The 13,021-nt window shown below is 42.8% G+C and overlaps 1 protein-coding gene across 1 annotated transcript; it reads right to left on the bottom strand.

Moving 5' to 3' along the window:
- Positions 1-332: 332 nt before the first annotated feature.
- LOC136540624 (type I inositol polyphosphate 5-phosphatase 4-like) lies at positions 333-4,620 on the bottom strand. The gene is made up of 14 exons (XM_066532622.1): positions 4,212-4,620; positions 4,006-4,102; positions 3,650-3,730; positions 3,470-3,557; positions 3,284-3,388; positions 2,689-3,189; positions 2,459-2,594; positions 2,146-2,336; positions 1,939-2,047; positions 1,537-1,685; positions 1,142-1,453; positions 1,003-1,063; positions 846-914; positions 333-743 (listed from the first exon to the last, which is right to left on the bottom strand). The coding sequence occupies exons 1-11, from the start codon at positions 4,245-4,247 to the stop codon at positions 1,207-1,209; spliced, it is 1,740 nt and encodes a 579-aa protein (XP_066388719.1). The 5' UTR covers positions 4,248-4,620; the 3' UTR covers positions 333-743; positions 846-914; positions 1,003-1,063; positions 1,142-1,206.
- Between the last annotated feature and the right edge of the window lie 8,401 nt (positions 4,621-13,021).

The raw sequence follows: 13,021 nt of genomic DNA, 5'->3' as shown, positions 1-13,021 counted from the left end.
CTACTGCATGCAAGGTCCAATGGGAACGGTCTGCAGCACTGATGCACGTTCAGGGTGCACTCAATCTGACCATCATGCAGTGCACACCAACTGCTAGCCAAATCGTTCCTTACTAGAACTCATCACGGCGTGCGCTTGCACTTCAGCACTTGCAACGCAAACAGAAAAGTATATCACAGATGTCTCTGCAAGTCTGCAGGTTCCAGCAGCAGTTTTTTTTAGCCTAGCCCCAGCCAGGTACAGTGAAAAGAGGGGCAAGAACACACATTTTCCTGCAGAGCGACGGCCGGTGAAAATGTGACAGGTAGCCTTTTTGTCAGCTCAACTGATTCAGACGATGCTCATAAAAATAAAAACATGGCAATGATGGCCTACACATCCCTTTTCCATCCATGGAAATGATACGAGCAATGCAGGCTTCATGGGCCTTTTTCAACAGATAACCACAGACGACTAAACTATACAAAGGACTGCTTGTCGTTACTGTCTGAAAACATTGCCCTTCAGTGTACAGGTAAAAAGAAAAAAAATATCTGACGCACGCTTGCCGTTGCTACCAGTAGGATCTTTGCTGTGACCAAAGTCTCCAGGGCTTATGATTGAATATCGTACTGTCTGCCCCAAAAAACGAACCGTTTGCTCTGTAAGTGGCCATCTTGTTGCTTATTCTCTTCAAAGTCAGTGAACCACGCCCTTGTTGCAGCATGTAACTTTGTTCAGAGTTAGCAGAATATAGCCCTTGGCTGCAAAAGGGAGGGAATAAGATTGAGTGACTCGTCAGACCTCTCACGCACCAAAATGTAGCTCTGCTGCCAACACATGAAACTGATCATATGTACTCGTACCTTATCTCGAGTAGTTAAATCTTGCATACTATGTTTCCTAGCACTTATGAAGATGTACAATGCGCAGGTCTGCAATTTTACTAAATTCAGTCAGTAATTCAGCACCTAATGAGTAATGAATCAACTGTGTCGATCATGATATATGAGTAGAGCTTACCGACTATCACAAGCTGAAGCTTTGGTCCAACAAATTTTGGACCTTTCATGAAAAATACAACCTGACATTGGAAATTATCAGTGTATTGATGCAACATAAACATTTCAAGTAAGAACCAAAATCATTCTCCAAGGCCTACCTTTTCATCACTATTTACTGGATTCAACATTCAAAGGATGCTGAAGACTGAAATCCTCAACTCTTTCAGTAGAAGTTTAGGTCCGTGTATCCATATGGGTTGATGTCTGTGTATCCATATGAGTAAGGCAACAGTTCTTCGATGTCCAGTTGAGAACTTGAGCAACTCATCTTTTGGATCCGGCTATGATTGATTGATTCCACTTCCGCACTGAAGACGCTGTAGACCGGTCTATGGTCCGAAAAGCGAGATTCGCCTCGTACGTATGACAGTTGACCAAGGCCTCTTCCGTACCATAGAATACGGTCGCACCTGCATGGCAAGATTACTGAAGTTACTTGACTGTACAAAATCCGGCAAAGTTAATTGGGCACTAAAATCTGCAGCTAAAATACCATGCGGGGGTTCTCCTCTTTTCCTTCTGGTTCATGTCATCTCCAGCATACTTATCAGAATTGTTTGAGTACTTGTATGTTGGTGGGAAATATATATTTCCCTCATTCCACCCAACAAATACTCTTCCACCTCTTTGCTCGATCCTTAGCTGAAAGTGCCAGATTTTCTTGTCTTTTGAGATATCAGGATATTTTAAAATCATTTTTATAGCGAAAACAATAGCTCCTTTTGCTTTTTTTTGTGAAGCCAGCAGTAATCTTGTAACATGATAAAGTAAAAAGAACGACAAGACTAAAGGCACCGAATTGCCTCTGGCACAAGAATTTTACTGCTTTCTAGAGCTTCAACGCTACACACACGCACACATGCATTGTTCTCAACAAGGGTTACCAAGCTCTCACCTGATCTTTCTCTAGCAAGGCTTTCCAATTGCGCATCTCGACAAGGGCCTTCACTGACCGATAGGAAAGCGCGATTCGGTAATTTAGGTCCCCGAGCCAGATGATTCGACTGCAATGAAAGGCAAAACAAGGGACCCAATGTCATACCACATGCATATGGGCTTATGGAGTAAACTTCATGAATACGTTGTAAGGTTCTTTGCTTACTCATGCTCTAAGATTGTTTCTGGTGAACGCTCATACTGCCCATAGACCATTGGAAACCTGGTCTTTCTGAGGATTTCCAGCACATCGGAGTTCCTCCGCAGCTCATCACCTTCCTTCTGTCCTGAAGTCAGGTGGCCGCAGACGAAGCAGAAGCTTGTTTGGTGCAATGACATGCTAATCGAAATTGAACCCTGGAAAACAAATCCTTTACCATTGAATACTTAAGCTAGCAAGACTTCCTGTTTGTGATCAAATTATATATGATAAACTGGAAAAGCAACAAAAATCACAAAAAAAAAACACTATGACTAACCTTATTCCCAAGGTAGCCCATCAGTCCTCTCCCAACACAAGAAACTTTCAGATTTCTTATGTCATCTCTTATGTCTTTCCGAGCCCAAATCATCAGAAACAATCCCACCATTTGCTTGCTTGCCACCAGACAGTATCTGAACAGCCAGTTACCACAAAATATCCACTAAAATTCATAGTAATGTGCTGGAGTTCAGCTTCAAGAATGAAAAACTTCAGACTAAAACTTACCTAGTTTGACCAGCTCGTCTCTGACTATCTTCCAGAGATGATGCATTGCCGTATCCATATGACATTGGTGAATACACAGTACTCGGCGACTCTCCAGTATTATTCTCGTCATCTGATGATCCACCCCATCGGTAGTTGTTCTCATAGTCGCTAGGCCTACGACCATAGATTGCTCGGTCACAGACACTGTACCGACGTTCCAGCCTTGGCTGAGGAGCAAGAATGTCACCCTCCATCCTCAAACTCCGACTAAGCCCAGCCTGGAAAGACCGACGATGAAAAAATGTCGCATTGTTCTGCCTCGATGACAAACCCTCAAAATCATCATCGATCTCCACCACAGGGTTAGGAGCCGGAGATGGTGTCCGGAAGCTCCCATTGCCACTAGTACCTGGCAAATTGTTCAGTGTCCTCCTGACCAGTGACACCCACCTCTTTGCTGGAACATTGTCCTCTGTCCCAAGAACGTTACCGGCATTAAGTGGAACAATTTCTTGAAACCTTCACAATAGCATCAACAAAACCAGTGAAATCTTACTTGTAATAAGCACTGTCACAAGAATCATGAGAACACACAAAGAGATGTAACAAGTACCCGAGGACATAGATGTCAGCAGGAGGTGCAGCATGGAGCCAGTCCTCAAGGCTCATGTTATTTGGCGGGGAACGGCCACCCACATTCCATGTAGCAACAAATATCCTACTTCGAGCACACGACAAGTTATGTACCGTCAAGTTTGGGAATGGGTATGAGCACTAACTCTACAATGCAGTAGTATACCTATAGTCCAATGTCACTGTAGCTTCGGCGGCATCAAGGTCAATCTTTCCCCGCCTCGAGTGCCCATTGCTCCTCCTCGACGACCTCTCTGAATCGACGCGCCATGGCATTGAAGAAATAATTCAGAAATGTGGCCGTCCAGATAGCAAATAAAGACCAAGCCTTTGGTAGTCTGCTCACCTGTCTTGCTCTTCTTCACTGTGCTAGGCTCCCTACGGGTGAAGCTGCTGCCCCTCCACTCATTATCGCCCCCTCCTGCAACTGAAGCAAGAAACCATTGATCAGGCAACATCCAATCCAAGATAGCAGCCTGCTCCATCAATAACTTGGTAACAAGAACTCGAAAAAACAAGAAAATTGGGTGTCTGGTGAAAAAAGAGAAACAAGACAAGAAAGATGAGAAGCTGAAGAGACAACAAAACTGATCTTCAGGAGACAAAGAGAGACATGGCGAGCTCACTGCTGGAGCAATGGGGAGCAATCAGGCCCACAAATACAATACAAACGCACACAAGCAAACACAGAGAAATGCATACCTGTCCTACCAATCGCGGCTATATCGTCGGCATGGAAGTCATGGGCCTTGCTCCTGATGTTGAACCACTTCCTCACCAAGCTCTTGGACCATGACAGCTACAAGTCACAGCAACATCAAGGAGCGCCACATTGGAGCATGGAGGGACATAATAAGTTACTTTTACAATGCAGCAGAGCTCAGTGAAGCTCGAGGAGCGGAAGATACCTTGCTCTTCTTGGTGGTGTTGCTGCCATCTCTCATTGTTGCTCAGGGGAACACTCATGCAGCCGAAGAGACTGTTGCTTGCTGCAAAATGGACAGCTGATGTAGGTAGAAGAAGCCAGGCCGGATGCAGAGACAACTGTTTGTTTTCTATAAACAAAGCTTGTGATTTGATGGAGAGGAGAGAGAGAGGGAGGGAGGGAGAGAGAAGTGTATTGAGGATGAGAACAAAATCTTGATTCTGTTTGGAGGAAAGAGCGCGCTAACACCAATGTTCTAACTGGCTCCTGAAGCAAAGGAAGAAGAGCAAAATGTGATGCTATACTAGCACTAGGCTAGAGCTTCACCAGGCCTTGTGTGCGTGCGTGTCGAGGGAGGGAGAGCAGAGCTAGAAGGTAAAGTTGGGGTGAGGGAGGAGAGCGAGTGGGATACTGGACTGGAGAGCGCTCTGTCTTCCTCCCTGCTTCAAAACCTGGGTATTTGGAGGGAGGTGAAGTTGTGTGACTAGCCTAACTACGTGTGTGCGAGGCTGGGAGAGAATAAAGTGGAGAGGAATCTTAGGATGGACAGTCTCCTCTGCTTTATGCTGGTCTTGCAAAAACAAGCAGGGTAAGGTAAAATACGTAAACTGTGTAGAAGAGGAAAGAATGCATACAAGCACAAGCACAGTAGTGGGTGAAAAGTACTGCAGTATGTAGCATCTGAAGAACTCCATGAGGGGAAAAGGACCCGCGTACTCAACCACATTGATACTGGCATACGGTACCGTATTCATTTAACTCTACTCCTAAAATACTACACCACATACGTACATATTTAATATTTATTATTTGAAAAAATATATAAATAAATCTACCCCAAAAAATACTCCTCTGCAGCTGCATGTGCATATACCAGTAGCTGTTTCAAATAGGAGTGGAGTATGTATCATTTGTTGTATTCTGGAGCCTCACCCCAGTGTACTAGTACTGCAGTGCTGGTGTGTCCCTTTCGATCCCCCTCCATGGCTCCATCCCTCCCACTCCCACAGTCCCACTGGCCAAGAAAGAAACGAAGAGCAGCAGTTGGGGAGGAGCAGCAGAAAAGATAAAGTCAGGAGAGGAGAGGCTGCTCACACTTCACCGTGACCCTGCTTTTCTCCGTTCCAAGGCGTTTTTCCCTGTGTTTTTAGGCACCCGATATGATACGGACCCCCTATTTTGTTTGTTTTCCCTTGTTCCTTTCTTTTGATATGCTTTGGTACTTCGGCTCGAGGAGATTGGCCTTTCCCTCTTTGGCCTGCTGGATCTTGTATCCCTGTACGGCAAGAAGAGTGTGAGTTGGAACTCGAGATGTTTTCATTCTAGTCCTGTTCTTAGCAGCTCAACATCGAACAATTTTCTTAGCTCAATGCAAATATATATATTTTTTATTTATAGGCAGCATGTACTATTTCTTCCAGGAGGAAACTAATTGGAATGGAGCTACGCCTGGCTACCGGTCACAGTCAGCCACATGGATTTTGGAGGACTCTTGTTCCGCGGGTACTTGGGCTGGGTGACTGGGTCACACTCACTGGGCGCGTGCCTTTTGAGTTTTGAGAGCGACCCTGGAATCTGGATGGTGGTGATTGCACATTACATTAGTGCCTACTTCCAAGATTTTCCTGGGAATGTTGGCTTTGTCAGCACCTTCAGTCCAACTCCAAGGGATTCACTCTTCTTTTCATGTACTACTCAAGAATCAAGAGCGTGTCGTCTTGGTAAAACGAAAACCAAGCAAAGGAGGGAGCGCGCCTAATTTCTTTTCTGATCCTTTTCTTTTCTTTCCTAAGAACCAGTGACTGAATCGGATCAAGATCGAAAGAAATGAACTGAATGGAACACGCCTCTATTGGCCCGAAATCGGCAAACATATATATGCGACACATCTGCTTTGCTGCCACTATCCTCTTTTGTAAAAATGCTAGCACTATAGTAGATCATAATAGACTACAACATTATGGCCAACTTTTATTTTGTGGGGATAGTCATGGTAGTACTTGGTAATGGGATAGGTATCACTTGGGACCAACTTTCCACCGAGTAATAAGTCAGCTGCAACGTACTTACCCAAGGACAGACACAGATCGGCCGGGGGGATCTCAGCACGGACATGGAAATAAGGGAGCTGATCTCAGCAGTAAAACAGCCAAAGCCCAGAGGGTTGATTCTTCTGCACCCAATTTGACTGACAAGGTTCGGGTGCTGCCTTGCACAGAAGTTACCTACCCCATTCACATGTTCTCTTTCTTCGTACACTGCCAAAACAGTCATTAGATTGTTTCGGTGCAGTTAACAGTCGCCGTGAGGCTTTCTTGCAGGAAAAAAAACATTCAATACAGTCATGGAGATACGACTCATGACTCATGAGTTTTAGCAGAAGCAGCAATTCTTTCTCTCTTTTTTTAACGAGGTGTCAGTTCTTTTATTTATTTTTCATACATATGGTACTAGATCCAATTTAGCGCAGAACACTGGCCATGAGTTCGACCAGTAAATTGGATGACAAAATAATGACAAGAATTACCTTGAGAATAGGACAGCAGAACCTTTGTGCCAATCACGTCACATCCATTTTCAATGATCATCTGCTCAGATGGCAGGACGGTCTTACCAGAAGTGACCAATCCGTATGAACTCTGAACCAGCCAATAATTAACAATTAGCATCATAATCCTGGAACCAAGAGATTACGACCAGGGTTATCTTGGTCAAAAGTCGTGCAAAGCCCCATCCTTTCCGCTTAGTTTATCCCAGAATTCCCACGGGTGTATGGCAGCTCAGAGAAAGTAGACCTGAGTTGGAGCAGATCTGTTATTGATCTCTCTGTTCCAAGTTCAGGCTGATCATGAGTTAAATATCATGCTACCAACAGGATACTTACTGCCCCAATCATGGCCAGGCATACAACTTTTGTCTTTAACAATTGCATACACACTAGATTCATGTGTGCAATGAAAACAATATACTGAATGCTACATCTACCTACCTAAAAGCCAGGTATAGTATGGCATAGTGAATCCTTGGTCCCACTGTCATAGAAGACATTGCACGAGTGGGTGGAAAAGATGGTCAGTTTTAAAATGATCACTTAGGACAGGCCCTAAGCATGGGCACAATCTGTGATTAGACTAGTGCCTAGATTGATTAATCAATCAAAAAGTACATTATTGGCTAGTTGTTGTGCACATTTGCTCCCTTCCCCAAGACAAGGCCAATCTTCTTGAGTTGAGAGCAGACTTGACCAAGAATAAGAACATGGGAACTACTAACCCTGCAAGCTGTGCAACTGATTGTTAACCCCACCAAGCAAATTATCAAATTAGAGAAATCCATAGAGCATTGTGTTCAAACTTGAAACAGCACAAGAGGGCACTTATATTAGTCTATCTACGAGATTAGGGGCATTAAGCATGAAACGATTGACTGCATAGAGTACATGTGTCAGCCTAATGTCAGAGCAAAGCAGATTTCAGGGTCTAGATTAGCTATAAAGGCCATCTTGGGCATGCATGCTCTTCCCTAATCTCCAAAAATGGGAATCCCTACACCTTCCTTTTTTCATTGCTGAGGCATCGATATTGGTTTCAGAATAATGCAGTACTTGTGTCAAGATTTCTGCTCTCATCATAATTTCCATAATGATTTTAGGGATAACTGTATCGTTAGATCATCCAACAATCTGTATGTTCACTATATATTTGTAAAACAACAAAATGCTAGGCTGAATGCTTACCAGGATACATGAACAGATATGTTTTTAATATGATAACCAAGTATTAAATAAATTCAAGTACGTAGGAGCACTAAATTGTAGTGCATGAGCACGAGTTCCAGTAAGCATTAACAGATGGTAGAATTTAAAAAAAAATCTAAAAAAATAGGAAGCAGAAAGTAGGATAGGTTCAGAACTAGCCTAAACTTGAAAGTTGAAACGAATAACGAAGTACTCCCTAGTCCCTATTTAATCTACAGTGTGCCAAATTGCTGAAACCGAAATGAAGAAATGGGGGTGAACTGTGGAGTCAGTCAAAACAGGATCCTCGTTCCATATGCTTTGGCCAAAGTGTTCCTCTTTGCCTTTTGCTTTTCAGCTTTGCAGCCCCTCAGGCCCTCATTTAGTTCAATCCCTTCCCTCTCCGTCTCTGTCTCTCTCTAACGGTAACAGAGGAAGCCAGCAACTTATGTTAGAGGTAGGAGCAGACGAGAAAAATGAGCAGCGTGCTTCAAAAGACTTACGCACTGCTGTGAACTGCGATATTCTTACACAAAAGCGTATGGCATTTCTTCAGCAGCTAACTAGCTAAGGTAACTAGACTTAAGTGACTACATCTCCCTCGCAATCTCTCTCTCTCTCACACACTTCCCCAGTTCCCCTCGTGTCACTGAAAGCCTCTAGTTGATAGAGTTGTACACGGAGGACAACCCAAAGCGCCTCTTTGACGAAGTGAGGATAGCTGCTGACTTGCTGTTGCTGATCGATCTACCACGTACTCTCTCATCGAACCCAACCAAGTCATGCACTCGCTATCTCTCTCATCTTCATTTTGCCATGCACACAGTCACACACTCTACTGCAATTCAACCCTTTTGTCCCAATCCCTATCGCTCCCTTTCTCCCTCCCTACCTCTGCACCACCCTGCTGCCACTATTTCTGTTGTTGCAAAAGGATCTCTCTCTCCAACTGGGCCCGCTATTGATAAACGCATCAAGTTACCATCATTTCTAAAATCCTGGAATCTGGCCCACTGTCCGTGGTCACTTGAGCGTGCCCATGAAAGCCCAAAGTATAGCATGTAGATATGCCCTTTACAACATGCAAACTCTGATCCACAGGATTTTGAGATTTGAAAACTTAATGACTAGGAGATTTCGAGATTTTGGAAGCATAATAATAACTAGGAAATTTTTAGGCCACATAACCTACAAACGTTTTATACGGAAACAGCGTAAATTCTGTAATATGAACTCCGTGACCCATCCATGCACCCAGTAAGGCAGGTCCAGTTAAACTGTAAGACCTCCTATGGCGCTTATTAGAAACGTGTCGTGTGTATGGTTAAACCCCTTTTCTTCTTAATTAGAATGATACGCAAATCTTTTGCGTATTCGAGAAAAAAAAAAGTAAGGCCTGTACTGCAGAAAACAAATGAACATAATACAAACTATCCTAGCAAATCATCAAGTTATTGCAATAGTAAGAAGCACGTAAACCAAAAACTAAAGTTGAAAAGTCAGAGTAACATATTAAGTGGCAGGGCGACAGTGTTTCCTCACCTACAGTGCTTTCTGCACACGTACATCCACGCGAGAGCTGGATTCTTGCCATCTCTGAAGCTTCCCCAAAAAAACCGTCTCAGTGGTCCATCCATCTTATGCAGCTGCCATGCTCCAGCTTAAAAGAGAAAACCAGGCCTGCAACCAGCAATGTGCACAAGGACTAGTTACATATGTCGCGCGTGATCAAGATGCAGGACCGCATGAATAGTAACATTGTAACAAACTTGACCGGTTATATCATGACAACTGACCAGAAATCATATGGCCGAAATGCAGCAACCTTGTGAAAGAGTGGGAAGATTTGATTCCCAAATGTGCAAAAGGACAGCTTTAAATGGTTCCTCCTTTGATCCTGTGGTTCCTGTTCTGTGCTCATAGGATTTGTGGGCTTTGAAGCTTGAGATAATCCAATCCATAGCAGATGAATAGCTGTTATTCACAGTATTTTGCATCACTGCATCAGCAGTCAGGACAGTAGAAGTAGAGTGAACTATCTGACTATGTAAATTTCTGGAGAAGCATTATTGTAAATTTCTGCTAATTAGATATGAGCAATTTTTTCTTTCAAAAAAAAGATATGAGCAATTTTCGCATGTCCTGGCAGAATCTGCTGAGAATCATGTCAATATGAATGACACTTTAGAAAGAAAAAAACCATAAGATCTATAAGACAGATGACAATTATAGGCTCCTGAAATTGTACCTGAAAAACGTACTTTCTATATGACAATTTTCTGTGGCATACTAATTTATCCCCTATCGTAGAACAATCTTCCCACATGATCAATTGTTGCCATGTGTAACCATTCACCAATATATGATGAGTGCAAGCTTGTTGAAACTAGGAAGGGAACATCAGCGTATCTTCCCAGGCATGTGTAACATAAGGACAGTTGGATCAAAGACAAATTTGTTGCGGAGTATATGCTTCAAAATTGAGAGACAGGATTCGTTAGATCCAAGGAAATAATGCATCAGGAGAGATTACCATATCCTGTCACATGATGTATGTAAACATTGGCACATTGCAAAGCTTTTAGCAGTAGTTCCTAATTGGCTGTCAGGACAACACAGAGACCAAAAAGGGCCAGAATAATAGAATGCAAAACGACGTCTTACTGATTATGATCAATATTGCTGACACAAGATTTCTAAGTTAGTAATGGAGTAAAGGACTTGCCTGCGTAGGACAGAAATAATAAATTATTGGGTAATCACTTGATTGGCACTATCCATACTCACAATGAACACCGAGAAATAACCATGAATAAGGCCAACGCTTCACCAACTTTGATCCCTATCTGTGTGGCAATAAGTCATTCATCTGCAATACAGCCGACAAAAAACTGAGTATGTGCTTCAAAGACCAGGCATTGTTGAAACTATGAGGCTGATGTATATGAACTGAGCGAGGATCAAGCTTGACTTCTCTTACAATACAATGAATTTTCTGGTTCCTATATGCAGAGAAGAAACAAAAACTATTATATAGGGGGTGTTTTGATTCAGGGACTAAAGTTTAGAAGGTGTCACGTGGGGGTGTCGCATTGGGTGTTCGGATATTAATAAAAAAACAAATTACAGAATCCGTCAATAATCCGCGAGACGAATTTATTAAGCCTAATGAATCCGTCATTAGCACATATTTCCTGTAGCACCACATTGTCAAATCATGAACTAATTAGGCTTAAAAATTCGTCTTGCAAAACAGTCTCGATCTGTGCATTTAGTTTCGTAAATAGTCTATATTTAATACTCCATGCATGTGTCCAAATATCCGATGGGACAACGACAAGTTTAAGAGGTGGAAGCAAACACTCCAATATAAGGAACTGCATCTGCCCGGATGAATCTCATGCCCTCTGCAGATAAAGCAAGTCATTACCAAATTCAGCGGCGTTCTGGGACAGCAACAACAATTACCACCATTCTCTCTACTTAAAACAGGTTAAATGCACAACAGAGGATATGGGGGGAGAACCAATCCCAGATTCCCAATTAGTCTATTACTCTATTACTTCAAATCCGTCGATCAATTCTAGAAGTGTATAATGGATGAGTAAAACAGCCACCGCTGCTTATCCCCCTATCCAGAAAGTACCATACCAAGCATCAATCCACCCACTGTTTGGACAAGTAATTGAACATTGGCTGTTGATTTCTACCACGAGAAGACTAATTCGAGTGCAGGCCCCTATCGCTACCTGCGCCGAGAGCGAGGGAGGCGACGCGCGTGGGCGTGGCAAGTGGTGGCGCTTCCAGACTCCGTTCAGGTGGAGGTGGAGACAACGGAGGCCGTGCAACGACGGCAGACACTCGCCGCCGCCGCCGCCTGCCATTGGACCATCTCTTCGCACTTCAGCCTGTTCGCTCGTTGGTTTCAGCCAGCCCAAACTAGCCAGCCAACAGTATTTTTCTCTCACAATAAACCAGTACCAGGCAGCCTAAACCAGCTCAGAAACTAAGCAGCGAACAGGCCGACTTCTCAACAGCCTATTCTGAGCAAGGGGATGGGGGAACCGATCCGGACCGTAGAGATCAAATCTGACGGTTCAGGTAGACTATATCCGGACTGGGGATCTCACGTATGATTAGTGGGCCTGTGGGTCCTTTTAAATTGATATACTAAATGATAAGAACTTAAGTGAAAAATAAATAAGAGATTTTTTAAACATATTTTTCTTTTTCTAGAAAAAAGGTTTATTTCTGCCTTTACAAGAGTTTTACCTAACCAATCCAAATGACAGTTGCAGCCTCTTGATCTTTTTTCTTTAATCTCTCAAAGGTTGAAACCAAACAAAGGGATTTATCAACTAAACGCTAAGCCTCTTAAACAGCGACCATCCATGCTTGGCGAAAATTTTCACAGCCACGGTGTCCATCGTAATGCACGTTTCAAAAATGGCATGTGGCAAGTGGCATTCCAGAAACGTGTCCAATAAATTATCCTAGAAACAACCTACAAATAATAGTATAGTTTTATTATGAAAAATCCTATCATTTCTAAATAGCCAAATAAATCAAAAGATTGCACTGCTCCCACACAAATCAGAGAGCGCAAGTGTTGGTGTACTTGTACTTCCGGACACCGCAAATAAGTCAGACACATATTTTGGTGGTTCGAGATTAAACCCCACTTACAGTCACAAATCTAAGAACAAATCTAACCGCATGACAATCAAAGAACAAATGTTGGACAGATTCCTTATTGTCACAAAACAACATCTATCGTCTCCTTTCTATTCTCTTTTTATTAAGTTGTCTTTGGTTAAAATTACCCCTTTTTATCGAGAACCAGATAAATATCTTGATTTTAAGTAATAATTTTAGCTTATATAGCAACTTGTTTAAAGGCATGACAATTTGATTAGTTAAGTATTTTTACATTGATTGCACTACGAAAGATTCTTATTTGTAAGGGTCCACTTAAGGGGATTTTGTTGGTCATCCAATTGAACAAATACAGTTTTAGCCACCAATTGATTCCATTTAAGTAGCTTTTTCGTCTATTA

This window comes from Miscanthus floridulus, chromosome 2, assembly GCF_019320115.1.
Source record: "Miscanthus floridulus cultivar M001 chromosome 2, ASM1932011v1, whole genome shotgun sequence".
In the NCBI taxonomy this organism is placed as follows: domain Eukaryota; kingdom Viridiplantae; phylum Streptophyta; class Magnoliopsida; order Poales; family Poaceae; genus Miscanthus; species Miscanthus floridulus.
Note: the sequence above shows the minus strand (reverse complement) of the source record. Positions and strands in the feature narration are given on the sequence as shown.

Coding starts and splice junctions, on each gene's coding strand:
- LOC136540624 (XM_066532622.1), bottom strand. CDS start 4,247: ATGAGAGATGGCAGCAACACCACCAAGAAGAGCAAG. Junction 4,103..4,211: donor ACACCACCAAGAAGAGCAAG/GTATCTTCCGCT, acceptor TGTGACTTGTAG/CTGTCATGGTCCAAGAGCTT. Junction 2,595..2,688: donor AGACGAGCTGGTCAAACTAG/GTAAGTTTTAGT, acceptor CTGGCTGTTCAG/ATACTGTCTGGTGGCAAGCA.